Source organism: Phocoena sinus, chromosome 17 (assembly GCF_008692025.1).
Source record: "Phocoena sinus isolate mPhoSin1 chromosome 17, mPhoSin1.pri, whole genome shotgun sequence".
Classification (NCBI taxonomy): Eukaryota; Metazoa; Chordata; class Mammalia; order Artiodactyla; family Phocoenidae; genus Phocoena; species Phocoena sinus.
In genome coordinates this window covers 24,243,945-24,258,960 of record NC_045779.1, presented here as the reverse complement: position 1 = coordinate 24,258,960, position 15,016 = coordinate 24,243,945, and the positions used below count along the sequence as shown (strand labels likewise).

Here is a 15,016-nt window from a genome sequence, read left to right as displayed (position 1 = left end):
GCAGCGCGCCGCTCGCTCACACCCACCCCCGCCCGCGGCCGCCGCGCCGCCCCGCCGTAGCCGCCGGCCGCCGGCGTCCCCACGGGCCGGTCCAGCGAAGGCGGCGCCCGCGCCTCTGCAGCCAGTGGCAGCCGGCGGCCCGGGGAGGCGGCCCCCGCAGCCCCCCGCAGCCCCGCGCCCCGGGCGCCTGCGACCACAGCGGCCGCCCGGGGAGGAAGAGGAGGAGGAGGAGGAGGAGGACGAGGGGGGAGGTGACAAACTCCGGCTCGGCGCGGCGGCAAGCAGCCCGCGGTCAGGCATGCAGGCGCGGCGTCTAGCCAAGCGCTCCAGCCTGGGCAGCCGCCGGGGGAACGCCGCGCTGCAGCCGCCAGGCCCCGCGCCCGCCCGGGAAGGCGCGCTGCCCGGGCTCCCGCTCCCCGCCCCGGCCCCGGCCCCGGCGCCGGCCCCAGCCCCGGTCCCGGAGAGCTGGAGGCCGCCACTGCCGCCGCCGCGCAGCGCCGGGACCGGCCCCCCTCGGGCCGCCGGGGCCGCCGCCGCCGCCTCGTCTCCGGTGCTGCTGCTTCTGGGGGAGGAAGACGAGGACGAAGAGGGCGGGAGCAGGCGGCGGAGGGGGCTCGGGCGGGTGCAGGCGAAGCCCCGAGGGGGCGCGGAGGAGGAGGATGACGACGAGGAAGACGAGGACGAGGAGGTGGTCGTCGAGGTGGTGGACGGAGACGACGACGACGAGGACGGCGAGGAGCGCTTCGTGGCCCTCGGCCCCGGCCGCCAGCTCCCCAAGGGCCCGGGCCGGGGAGCATTGAAGGTGTGTGCGGGTTGCGGGGACTAGCGCGCGCGGGACCCTCCTGCGCGGTGAGGGGACGGGCCCGGGGGCCCGGCGCGGAGCGGGTTGAGGCCGGTACTGGGGACCGCAGAGGCCGGGCCGGGAGGGGTGTGTCCGGCGGCTCGGGTGGCCGCGCGGGCAGAGCCAGGGGCCTGATGAGCTCACCGCTCGGGCCCCAGCACCTTCACCGGGCGGCCGCTCCCACTTTCCCCCAAGGCCGAGGCGGGCGTGCTGTCTGATGTGGGTGCGGGCAAAGGACGCTTCTCCCGAGCGAGGCGGGGAACTTGGCGATGGGACGAGGTAGGCGCCGTTCTGCGCCCGGTGGGGACGGGCGAGGTAGGGAGGCAGTGAGGTTGTAGTCCTTCCCGAGGAAGCACGAGTGGCCCCCTTCCCCTTATTCTGAGGACTAGTCAAGCTCATAGGAACTAGCAAACAGCTTCTCTTCTCAATCTCTCAACCCCTCCTGCCTCCAAGAACAATTGTGGATGAGTTTCCGTCAAAAGCGCCTGTGAGGGAACCGGTAAACCCAGAAGAGCAAAAAACCAAGTCCCGGTGTATACATGCATTTTGCTGGCAGCTTTTGGCAATGCCGCCCCGCCCACCCCGTACCCGCGGCTTAAAACTCGACATTGTTTGGCATTGGGGTTTTTTTCCCCTCCTCAACATAGCAAATGGGAAAAAAATAGGAAACCAGAGAAAGTGGGGGGGGGGGGGATTTGCCATTTAAAATAGACGTGAGTTTCTGCTGAGAATTCAAGCAAAGGCCCTTGTGTACTGAAGCACCGAGAGATCTTTCCGTTTGTATATCTTCAGGAGATAAGGGCTTTATTATTACACAACTGACTGGCTGGGCTTTCAGGCATGTGATTGGCCAACGCAAACCACGTTGAGGTTCTTGCAGTGTATGTTGCTAAGAAGTTTTGAGGGCAGCAAGTGGGAAGCAATGGAGTGAGTGATTTTTCTGAAGAGTGGTGCTTAAAATCAACTGGATAAAACTATTGATCGGAGTTTTCAGAAGATATTGGTATTTCAGGAAGAAAAACACATAAACAAATGAGCTTACTAGTTAGAGACTATGGAAAAAAAAATCTTCAGGGGCTTGCAGAAAAAAGTCAGCTCCTCAAAGCATGAAATTGCAGTTCCAAAGAAATATTAAACGTCAGCATTTAGAAGAGCCCCAGAGTAGACATGGGCACAGATTTCTTTCCTAGACCACCCTGGAAATACCAACTCTGGGAGTGAGAAATTTTCAGCAAGTAGTCGTTTGGGATGATAGTTTTTGACAGTTGCTTGTTGGAATCCAGACCATTACCACCATCATTACCGTGGTCTAATAAAAAGCCTGCATCGTATGGCTACAGGATATAGCTGGATTTGGAATTAAATCACATGACATCAGTGACATTAAGGAACAAAAGTAGTGACTCCTTAGCATTTTTGTCCAGAAATACTGAAAAGATGTCTTGTGGTTTGGACAGTGGTTGCACAGTTTGTGATAGAAAAGTTGATTATAATTTATGGTCTGTGCTCAAAGCAAACTCAATGTAGAAAAAAAAATCAAATATATAAGAATGAAAGAACTAGGGTGTATGATCATTCACACTATCAGAAAAGATTTTTCACATCTCTGAGCAGATTTCTGCTTAATTCTTTCAAAAGGGGCTTCATTTTATACTGTTGTGGTTTGCCCATAACTTTTCAGGAATTTATATATTGAGTAGCTTGAGGTATAATTTTTATAATCTTTTCCTGCTTTAAAGCCGTCTTGACACTGCATCTGAAGAGGTTTTTCTGATGAATAAAATAGTATCATCTTATTCGAATGCATAGATGAATGTCAATATTTAGGCATTCATTTATTCGCATATTTATCGAGCACCTAATATGTGACAGGTACTATTCTAGAGCACAGCAGTAAGCACCTTCCAGATGCCCACATCCAGCAAAAAAACCTGGAAGCAGAGCAAGAAGCAACCAAACAGACAAATAAATAAGCATGGTGCTTGAGATTGCGATGCACGCCATGAGGGAAATAATGATACCTCAGTGTCTAGGAGGAAGGAGACAGCTTGTAGGGAGAAGGCCTCTCTGAGGAGGGGACATTTGATCTGAGATTTGAGACATGCAACTTGGGAAGATCTTTCCGGAATAACAGTTGCAAAAGTCTTGAGGTGGGAAGGAGAAGAGGATGAGTATGTCTGGATCTTGCTGGAGATATGTCAGGGAGGCAGGTAAGGGCCAGCGACGTAGAGCCTGGTGGACCTTTTTAAAGTAGAGTAAGAAGTCTTTGGAAAGTTTTAAACATGCAAAATGGTTTGTATTTTTAATAAGGTCATGCTGTGTGGAGTATAGAGGACAGCAGGGAGGAGCAGGGGTCCAGTTCGATGGCGATTGTTGAAGTCCACATGAGAGGCGAGGGCACTTCGGACTAAGAGTGGTGTTAGAGAGGAGGGAACAAATTCAGGATCGATCGTGAAGATCCACCTGCAATAACTTGCTGATGGATTACGTGGCGGCGGGGAGGGTGACAGAAAGAAGGGAATGCAGGATGAGGCCCCAGTGTAAAGGTTGGCCAAATGTGCCATTTGCTGAGATTGGGCAACCTGGGAGAACAACAGATTTTTGCGAAGAGAAAAATCAAGTCTTCTGTTTGGGTCCTGTTAAGTCCGAGATGACGCTTAGACACCGGCATGGAAACTTCAAGTAGGCGGATGGCTGTAAGGTGTGGAGCTGAGGGGAGAGGCCACAGCTAGAGAGAGAAATTTGGGAGATGTGTTGATGTCATTTAAAGCTGGGGATAAGAAGGAGAGTACAGCAGGCCAGAGGAGAGGACAGCCTTGGGCCAGACTCTGGGGCACAGCACTGTTTAAGTTTGGGTGTGGGAGGAGAAGCCAGCAAAGACGATTGAGAAGCAGCAGCTAAACATGTCAAAGGAAAACTAGAAAATGGAAAGTCCATTTAGTTCCAGAAGTAGGGAGTAATGAACTATGTTGAATACCACTGGGATATGAGTAAGATAAGGACAGAGACATGTTCACGTGGATTCGATAATATGGAACGTATGGGTGTCCGTAACCAAAGAATGTGAAGTCAGGGATGCGACCCAAATGGGCTGAGCAGTGAGTAGAGGCAAGGACATAGTGAAAAACTCTCTTGTTGGAAAGGAGAACAGAGAGAAGGGGGAGAGAGCATATGGTTTAGATTGTTTTGAAGATAGGATACTGTAGACTCTAATGTAGTGACTACAGCATGTTGGGGATGATCTGTTGTGTGTGTAGGAAGTGTATTTGTTTTCTGTTGCTGTGTAACAAAGTACCACGAACCTTTTGGCTCACAACCATCCTCCTGGTATCTGTGGGTTAGGAGTCAGGGCCAGGCTTGGCTGGGTCTGCTGATGACTCTCACAGGGCTGCAGTCAAAATGTTGGGTGGGCTGCGGTCTCTTTGGGAGGCTTGACTGGGGAAGAATTCACTTCTCAGCTCCCTCAGGTTGTTAGCAGAATTCATTCCCTTGCATCGGTAGGTGTGAGGATCCAGCTTCTTGCTGCCTGTTACCTGTAGGCTGCCCTCAGCTCCTAGAGCCCCTCTCCCCCAGCCCCTCTCCCCCACCCCGCCTCTACTCCTGTAGCACTTTATTACATGGTTTCCTCAACATGGCCTCTTACTTCATCAAGTCGGCAAGGAGAATCTTAGCCTCTGTCTGCTGGCAAGATGGAGACTCATATAAGGCATTGTAATCACAGGAGCAGTACTCCATCATCTTTGCCATATCCTATTGGTTAGAAGTAAATCATGGGTTCCACCCACACTTAAGCGGGGGAGATATGCAAGGGCATGAATACCAAGAGGTGAGGGTCGTCAAGGGTTACCTTGGGGAGGAACCGAAGATGCAGAGAAAAGAGGGATAAGTTCAGGAGGAAGGTCCTTAGGAAAGTCATAGGGCAGGGGACCTGGAACCCAAGTATAGGGATTGGTCTTTGACAGAAGCAAAGACCCTTCTTCCATTAGGGAGAAGGTAGAGAAAGTAAGTCCAGATGTGGGTAGTTGTATATTGGATGGTGGTCAGATGAAGTAGTATTTACCTGATGGCTTCTGTTTTCCCCCTGCAGCAGGAGGGAAGGCCATCAGCTGAGAGCAAAAGAGATTTGGGATAACAGCTGAAGAGATAGTGTTGTGGGAGAGTGGGAGAGCAAATGTACCAGGGAAATCAGATAGAGTTGCTAGACAGTATCAAGGGCCCATCTGATGTTTGTGGTTCTACTGGTACAGTGTAAGCAGTCTGTCTGGGTATGTGATTTTCCCCACCTTCATTCCATTAGCTCAAGCATAGAGTGATAATAACAAACAGAATGCTAGCTAACGTTTATTAAGTTATTTAATTACCATGCTAGTGTAAGTCTAAGTGTACAGTCTCATTTAAACTTCATTGCATATCCCTGAGTCGGGCATTATTATATCATCCTCATTTTACTGAAGTGATAAGCAGTTTACTTAAAGATACACAGGTGTTAGGTGGCAGAGCAAGGTTTTGAGCCCTGGGCAGTCTCACTCCAGAGCTAGTACCATTAGGCCTTACACTTCACTGTCTCTTGGAGACAAAGCAGAGAGCTGGATTCAGCAGAGATGCAGTTTAGCCAGGTGGGTGAACAATGACAAAGGAGAGAACACACTGTTGACGAAGTTGGCACTGCTGTGACTATAATGATGGACTATGGGATCTAAGAAAAGTAAGGACAGGAAGGGGGCATGGGCTGGTAAAAAAGTCAGGGGTCAGTGGATTGGAGAAAACAAAGAGGAATCAATAAAATCATTAAAAGAATGGGAATGAAATGCAGGACAACTTGGGTTCCAAGGTAATGTTAATATGAATGAATATTTGCTGAATACTTATAAGCCAAGAACTGCACTAAATGCTTTCTATGAAGGAGGATCTACTGAGAAATTATGATTCGGGAATCAATATTCTCCAGCTGAGTATACTGACTTGGATGTGAATTAGCACACCTGAGGCTGTATGGTCACAAGCAGAGCCCTGGTTCACATCCATAGCCTGTGCTTTTAATCTCCCTCTATTTATTTGTGGTGTTTATGCCCATTTATATCCAGGAGTATTTGGGAAGGCTGAAGAAATAGAGGAATAGATGCTACTAAGTATCTGAGATGCTTGATTACTGTCATGGCTGCTAATTTGGGCTTTAAATGAGACAAGAAGACAAACTTGGTATTACACAGTTTTCAATTTCTGATCGAAGAAGCTTACATATTTATGGGCAGTAGTAAGATTCCACACACCCCCAAAAAACAAAAAAAATAGCCTCCTGGGCCCTTGAATGAGGAACACCAGGTAAATAATGTCTCCAACCAGAGCTTAATAATAAAATTAAAAAAAAAATACAAGGACACTGTCAAACGGAGGAAGGATTCTAAAATAAGTTGCTACTCAGTGAAGGCAAAACAGTAGGGGGCTGAGATAACTAGGCTCAGGGCTGTGCTCTGCGATGCTGTGTATTAGTTATGGACAAGAGCCGGAGAGTCTGAAGGGATTGATAATGTAGTGTCATAATAAGGTTAGGAGACACCTGGACCTGAAAGACCGCTATTAGTTCTATCAAGAGTACATCTGTTGGAAAACTGGGAAGAAAGTTTGTTTTTTTTTAATTTTTAAAATTTTAAAACAAATTTATTTATTTTGGCTGCATTGGGTCTTCGTTGCTGCACGCGGGCTTTCTCTGGTTGTGGTGAGCGGGGGATACTCTTCTTTGCAGTGCGTGGGCTTCTCATTGCAGTGGCTTCTCTTGTTGCAGAGCGTGGGCTCTAGGCACCCAGGCTTCAGTAGTTGTGGTGCATGGGCTCAGTAGCTGTGGCGCACGGGCTTAGTTGCTCCATGCGGCATGTGAGATCTTCCTGGACCAGGGCTCGAACCCATGTCCCCTGCAATGGCAGGCAGATTCTTAAGCACTGCGCCACCAGAGAAGTCCAAGGGAAGAAAGGTTTTTTTGTTTTTGTTTTTGTTTTTTTGCGGTACGCGGGCCTCTCACTGTTGTGGCCTCTCCCGTTGCAGAGCACAGGCTCCGGATGCACAGGCTCAGTGGCCATGGCTCACGGGCCCAGCTGATCCGCGGCATGTGGGATCTTCCCGGGCTGGGGCACGAACCCGTGTCCCCTGCATCGGCAGGCAGACTCTCCACCACTGTGCCACCAGGGAAGCCCGGAAGAAAGCTTTTTAAGTGAGATAATATATGTCAAAGTGCCCACCTTCAGTGCTTAATAAATATTAACGGAGAGGAATCTGTTTCATGTGTGCCAGCTTTTTGGGGTGGTTAGCACATCTATTAGACTGTCTCTGGGCTATCAGATGGCTTTAAGAAGCCTTTGGCAGGGACCAGTGCAGCAAGCACTGAATTCCAGTTTGCTGATAAGTATGTGTGTTGCAAATGGTCTGCGTTGGCTCGAGGGGAAGGCATGTGCATCTGATACCAGGCAAAGTTGTCATTCACTGAATTGTCGACTGCCAGACTTGGAAGGGAAACAGAGATTATCTGGTAACCCAACACCCCCTTTAGACTGCTTGGTACACCGGGACTAGGGAAGGTGAAGTGCCTTGTCTGGCTAGGGCTGCTTAGCAACTTAGGTGGGACCAGGATTAGCACCCTGGTCTGCCCAACCCCAAGTTCTCGCCCTCCTTGCTGGGTTAGTCCTTTGTGCCTGGAATGATCTGCGGTTAGTTCACTGCCTTAGAGTTGTGGTGAGAGAAATCACAGTTTCCTGAAGTCATCTACCACTCACTGCTTATCAACTTCTATTTGTGGAATGTTCTTCCTTCCTAAAGTACCTCAGGGAGAGGTGGTCTCATTTCCGGCTGTGGGAGGTGGGCAGGACCCTCTGTGAATCCTGTCCAGGTCAGTCCCCCTCCCTGTGCAGTTCCCAAGGGACACATGTGCTCAGAGGATGATAGAAAATGGCAAATGAGCCCCATTTCATCGTGAACCGAGTTCCCTTCATCTCTGGCTTGGTGTGCCTGGTAGACTGGCCTGGAAGACGTAGTTTATACTCAGCCCTTAACTAGGGCCTCTCCTCCACCAGATTTGACTGCTGGTTGGGCCTGCAGTGCCCCGTAACACAAGGGTTAGAAAAGGAGGAAAAGTGAGAAGTCAGCCCTGCCTGGAATCCCCTCACCTGAGCTTAGTGAGGAGGCGCCAGGGAGCTACCGCTGGGATGTCCTTGACCTCTGAGAGCCCCCGGAGCCTATTCATTGGTAAATGTGCCCTGGTCACATTGCCCTGTCTTCCTGCTCATGGGTGCTCAAAGGGAAGAAGAGTGGGAGCCTCTCCCTGCCCACTACAGTGTGCGCAGTCAGAACTTCTGGTCTGCACACAACAACCAGTCTTGTACCATGGCTTGATACAATGTCTGCTAAAGCTGAGGAAACTTGACCTTTAATTGTCCTGTCCCATCTCTATGAAGGTAAATGCATGGTTTCCATTAGACTTTCTGAAATATTTGAGAATACTTAGAGACCCTTATAGCCAACCTTCCAGCCTAGTCGAATCTCTGAAATAAGAATGATTTTCTTTGGGTTTGCTGTCCATGTTTCTGGTCATTCCCTCAGGAGATGCTTATTATGGTCCATGGCTTGCCATGTTCCTGATATGCATGTGGGAAACAGCAGTCAATAAGGCCGACTTCCACTTCCGGGGAGCCTACAGCCTGGCAAATTCCTGCCAGGTTGTCGATAAAGAAGTTCAAAGCCCTTTTCCTCTTTATCCCCAAGATCAAGGTTACATCTGCCGAGAGACCTTGCTAGGCTACCACAGTTTGGGATGTAATTTTGATGCATATCCTAAAACATTTGTAGCCAGTCTATGTGAAGAAGATTATATGGGCTGGCCAGGAGGTAATTCCTGAATAGCTTGTCAAAGGATGAGTTTAGATCACCAAATCTGGCACATAACTTCAGTTGGTCTCATTTACTGGATGAAGTGGAATGGAATATAACTCTGAGATTCGTGTAGTGGAATTAGAGTGATTCAGTTCTCACACTTCATTGAAGATACTATTTGGAAAAACCAGTGTTATAATTTATACATAGGGGAAATAGGCTTGACTCTAGAGTTTTGAAGGAGAGTCTGTAATTTTAGGGTAAGAACTTTGCAGTAACATACAAGAGGGGATCTCATCTTGCAGAAGACCATGGAGCCTTGAGGTGCAAAAAATTTAAAGGGTTCTGCCTGTACATGGCTCCATGAGGACTAAGAGTGTATAGTCTCCATGCTACACATGACAGTTTCCAGTGACACACTTGCTTTCCTTACGTTCTTGTCATAATGGAAGGCTGAGCGAAAGTAAAGCCTCACTGATGCGAACTAATTGGGGATGGCTGGTCTCTCCTTGTGGTGATGGAAGTGTTCTGTATTTTGCCTGTGGTGGTGGATACACATACCTACATATGATAAAATTGCATAGAACTAAATACATATGCAGTTGCACACATACACAAATGAATACATGTAAAACTGGAAAAATCTGAATAAGGTTGGTAGATTATATCAATGTCAATTTCCTGGTTGTAATATTGTACTATTATTTTGCAAGGGTTACCACTGGAGGAAAAAAACAAAAAAAGTGCTCCAACATTTTAAATTAAATCCAATTTTTTAAAGGCAGTGTGCCTTGAAATATCATTTAATAAAACCTACAGACAGGATTATTTTCGTCCATTAATATGACCTGTGTAGTGGCTTTGTTAGTAAGACGGGAGGGAACATGGTTGAGTCAAAGCAGATGATTCCTCTATCTGCCCCCCTTCCCACTGTTTCCTCTGTGTAAATCCAGATGTGAGGTAACAGGCCCTGGGTTCAAATTCTGGCTTCTCCACTTGCTAGTTGCATGGCCTTATCAAGTAACTTGATGTCTCAATGCTTCAGTGTTACCAAAGAAAATTGGTATAATACTGTTCTGTCATTGCCTATTGTTATTAAATATGACCCACAGACCTCCTGAAACTAGACATGGATGGCAATTTATCTCCTTTATGGTTCCAGAAAAGAATCTTTTGTAAAACTTTGTTCAAGGCTTCAAAATCCTACAGTTAGTTTGACTGTTACAGCCGCCTGCTTGTTCCACACTACCAAGGTATTTCAGAGAGCTGCTTCCTGAAGTGACTTCGTTCATCTGAACTCTGGGGTGTTCCATCGTATCAGTGGTGAGCTTGAATCTTCCCTTTCATCTCAGGAAGCTGTGAGTCATTTATCTACTTGTGCGAAGAGGACAGAAACATTCTAGCTCTCAGGCTCATCAGTCTGTTCAGATCTATAGCTCTTGTATTGGAAAAAACCTGGCTAGTAGCCATACAGGTGGGAAAAGGCTTACCACGCACGTTGAATTATGTGTCTATGTGTCGTTGAAGCCTGCGATGGAAATACAGTGATGTCACCTTTCACCTCTAACTTGCATGTGGCTGAGAACCCCTGAGGTGTGAATTCACCCTTTCCATCCTCCTCCGCACTGGTGTCTGCGACCTGTTGTGCTTTTGTTTGGTGAAGAACTCACTGTTCTTTGGGTAGATGGGGATGCAGAGCCCAAAGTATACTTCTAAACTCTTGTAAATACTTGCTTCTACTATTGGAAGATATCTAGATGGAGGAGAAATGGACTCTGGTTAAACAGCATGGGGAAATTCCAGTTAAAAAGAGAGATACAGATTTTTTTTTAAGTTATAAAATGTTTTAAACATAGACAAAATTAAATGAGTAGTACAACACCCATATACCTATGAAGAAGTTATTGACCAAGATGCCAAGGGCCATTTTGAATTTTAAGAAGGTGAATATAGATTGTGGCATTCACGTATTTATTGGACTACAGAGCCTTTCTTTTTCTTCTAGAACATCTTTCCCTTGGGATACATTTTGGGAAATACCCGTTTAAAATTATTTTTCTAAATGGGAAACCCATGGATAAGTGACTTATACTTGGGATAACTTACTAAAACTACATTATTAAAGAAATAAATTGTCATACACACAGAGAAAGGTTAAAATATTGTTAGTGGGTCCTGCAAGCTTTGAAATATTTTTTCTGGTAAAGCTGCTAATTTCTTCAGTATCAAGTTTCTAAAAAAAAAAAAGGAGTACTTTATGTGGTGAATTTTCACTTGTGTATCCGTGAATACCATTCCTGTGGGTGAAATTTAAAAACCGGTAGCAAACCCTACTTCTCTTGGTAAATCAGGGTCCATGATGGGTCTAGTGGAGGAGATAGGAGGTATGGGAAGTGCTACCATGACAGAATTACAAGGTTCCCAGGGAGCAGAAAAACACACGGTGCTGATACTCAGGCAGGTATATTTAATAATATGTTTCCCACATTCTAGAAGAAAAAAGATTGAAAGTATCACAATTGTTTAAATGAAGAGAATGTATCAATTCAGTAGGAGACTAGGATTGACACATTTTCTGTCAACAACAGTATGACTACTGCAAATAAAGGGGTTAAGCATTTGTGAACACAGTACCTTGTGTAAGGACTCTTTACTAGCTATTGTTCAATATTTATTTCAGTATTACCCAACATTTAATGCATTATAATTTTTAGAGGGCTCTCATAGCTAACTTGGTAATCTTGGAAGGTGGATTTTATTATCTCCATGTTATACATGTGGAAAATAAGTGTTGGAGAAGAGTGGAGCAGTTTCTGTGGACAAAAAAAAAAATAGAGAGAGAATTTTTTTTTTACCAAATGACATATTTGTCAAACATTTCAGAAAACATTTGGGGCCAACAGATTTAAAAAATAATTGGAATTGTTACCTAAGCAACAATGGAAATTTAAGGAAAGAAGGGCTTTATTTTGCAGTAATTTTAAATTAAAAGAACATGAAATACAGTTTTCATAGGTTGTCATAAACACTTTCATGTAGCTTATTTATTCTTTGAAAGTCGCTACAAGTGCTTGCTGAAGAACAAACCTCACTAATTTGTATCAATTTGGGTTAGGATCCAAAGTTTAACTTAAAGAACTTTTTTTTTTAAATGTAAGCTTTTGACAGTGTTTCAACTAACAAGTTCGTATACTTACAACTCAAAACTAGTTTAACAAAATGTTAGAAAAATAGTAGAAATATTAGCATAAGGATCTTACGACTTATAAAAAATGAATATGTGAAGAGTATCTGAAGGAAAAATTGTCTTTTTCATCAGATATTACTTGCAATAAAAGTTATCTCAGAAAAAGGAGGAAAATGGGCCTCTGAGCCTATGTAAGCATACACCGAACACTATAGCATCTTAGAGTGGGAAAGAGGAGGTGGACAGTATGGGAGGAGCCACTAGAAGGTTTGAAATGACCCAAGGTAGGGTTTATGGAAAGGGAAGAGGAACTGCCATGCCTGGTGGATGTTTATGAGGTTCTGAAAATGTGCTCTTAGCCATCTGTTGGGTGACAGCAATATTCTTCAGCTCTTTATTCTTATTCTAAAAGAGAGTTCTATTCAAATAGGTCTCTCAACTCTCTGTATTGATTTTGTCTCTTGAAATTTTCTTGCAATCTAGCACAGAGGTTATAAGAGAAAATTCTTTTTACTTAAAAAACTATAATAGAAATGATGTAGTTTTCACTGCTTGTAAACTATGGCTATCTTTATGTGTTAAAATTGAGTTATCTCAAAGATCTTGCTTAAATTCAGTGACAAGTTAATGGTTTGATTGTTTAAAAAATTTGCGTGGCAGGTGGTTGCTACTTCATTCAATCCCATGGTTATTTCATTCAACAACTATTCACTGAGCTCCTACTCTTTGTCAGCTCCAAGGACACAGGAGAGAAAAGACATCGGAAGGGTTCCCGTTCACATTCTAGCTGGAGAGACAGACAGTACACTTTGCGCATGGTTGTGCGTTGCTAAGCTCGGAATGCGTGGAGGAAGAGAAGATTTGGGTTGGAAAGGGGAATCGAGTTCTGTCTTGACTATGTTAAGTGTGAGATGCCTGTAAGACCCCCATGTGGAGATGTCAGGTAGGCTGTGGGTAGGTGGAGAAGACAGAACTAACGGTAAAAATCAGAAGTCATGGGCACATGGACAATATTTAAAGTGATGGGATTGGGTGAGAATACCTACAGCACAGGTAGAAAGAGAAAGTGCCTAAGACTGGGCTCTGGAATGCTTCAAATGTAATTCTCCACCTCTCTAGTTCTCTCTCTCAACAGCTTTCTTATGATTTAATTCAGGTAACATACCATATAATGCTCCCTTTTTAAATACACAAGTCAGTGTTTTCTAGTATCGTCACAGAGCTGTACAGCCATCACCACAATCAAATTTTGGAATATTTTGTCAACCCAAAAAGAAACATTGTACCCGTTAGCAGTCACTACTCCGTACTGCTTTGTATGCACGTATACTGGTGTTGTTTTACTTTATTTTTCAGTGCCAATAAGTCTTTATTCATTCATTGTGCTTCTTCAGGAAGAAAAGAAAGCAGGAGGGAGAGAAGGGTTAACATGCATTAGAAAACAGTAAGAGGAGGGAGAGAAAAGAAAAATCCAGTACAGCAAAATCAACCATTTAATGAATAAACCCCAATGATGGGGTCACCACAGCCCAAGGGAGTCTGGTCTTCTGCAGTTCAGGAAAAAGGGGAAAGGAACCAGAGAAAGGACACAGACGGGTCCTCACTTTCCTCCCCCACTCTCTTCCTTCTTGTAAATTCCAGATAAAACTTTGGTTTCTAGCAGTAAACATGGAGTTGAATTACATCCAGTCTACATCCTATTAGATGATCTTGCGTTCACTTTGACATCAGATTCTTGCATCAGCAGAGGAGTCCCTGAGTGCATTGGATAGACTTTCTTTCCCTTCTCAGTCTCCCACTCTGAGTTTCTATGTGGAAGCCCCTTGCTATGGGTTGGAAATGAGGGCTAAAGAATTCCTAGTTTATTCAGGTTTTATGCAAGTCTTTTAGGGTTTAGAGTCATCCCAAGAATTAAATATGTATGTGTGTCTTGTTGTTTGTTTTGGCTAAAGGTGGGACAGGAGGCAAGTTTTCGGGACAGAAGAACTTGTCCAAAATAGGAAGTAAGGGAAGGAGAAGGATGAGAAAATGGGCAAGGGAGTCCTGCTTTGTGAAAAGTGGCACTGAGCTTACAGTTGACATCTTCTGGCCTGGTGCAGACTCTTTTGACAAAAATGCTTTGATTATTTTGCTTTCAATGCAAAAAGAAATACCCCAAAACAACATAAGAAAGACCAACATATTATATTTACACAAACTAGATCACATAGCAGTCACCAAACCAGCCACTGGTAATGTCCTACAAAGCTTGGATAAATCCAGAAACTGGAGGGAGCTCGATTTTGGAAGACTGCACCCAGGATGATACACCTCGCCCACTGTTTTCTGTTACATTTGCCATATTTCAGCACACGGTGCTCGGCGAGGTAGGTCTGTGCTGCTCTCCCGATTTGTCAGTAGAGTTCTCTTTTCTCCATTAGCTACCCGGGCACTATTGTTACCCCTGCAGCAGGGGACACTGGCCCTGGAACCACAAAGAAGCTCTTGTTTAGAGGACCATCTGGAAACCACACAGAAGTACAGAGTTTTGAAAGGTTAAGGATTCTAAATTTTGTTCCAGGCATACATCCCAGGCAGCATGGGAGAGTACAGAAGTTTCATTCTTAAAATCTTGCTTACCTAACACTATCTTGAGATTTTTATACATGCAACAATGCGTGTGCTTACACACACACACACACACACACACCTTTGTGTAGTGTAGACTTAGCCTAATCCAACGGAAGATAAGATCTCATGTGGAAAGTGAGCCAGTGTCCCAGAATTAAAGGTTTGGTCAGGAATCCTTAAAAAAATAATAAACACACACACACACAGGCCTTACTCTTTGTTTTCACTCAGACCCTTTGGTCAACTCTGACCGGTTTTAACCTCTCTGTGTCACCTTCCTGTTCAGGGCTGATTTACAGTCATCCGGCTGCGAGGTAAGTCAAAGTCGTTCTTTAGAGTAAAGTCATTCCTGCTCTGGAGCCCTGAGATTCCTTCTATACCTGAGAACACAGTGTGCAAATGAGGGCCTCTCAGAATAATGTATTCAAAAATACAAAGTCAAAAGAGTTATGTTAAGAAAAATAAAGAAAAAGATTTAAGTACACAACAAATGTCATTCCTACATAGCTAGTACTTTGGCA

General features: G+C 45.4%; 1 protein-coding gene across 1 annotated transcript in view; it reads left to right on the top strand.

Annotated features, from left to right (window-relative positions):
- Nucleotides 1-274: 274 nt before the first annotated feature.
- The window catches only part of ZNF704 (zinc finger protein 704), a 217,442-nt gene continuing 202,700 nt past the window's right edge, over nt 275-15,016 (top strand). The window contains exon 1 of the mRNA XM_032609965.1: nt 275-802. Coding sequence (XP_032465856.1) covers nt 299-802 — 504 coding nt within the window. The 5' untranslated portion in view covers nt 275-298. The remainder of the gene's footprint in view (nt 803-15,016) is intronic.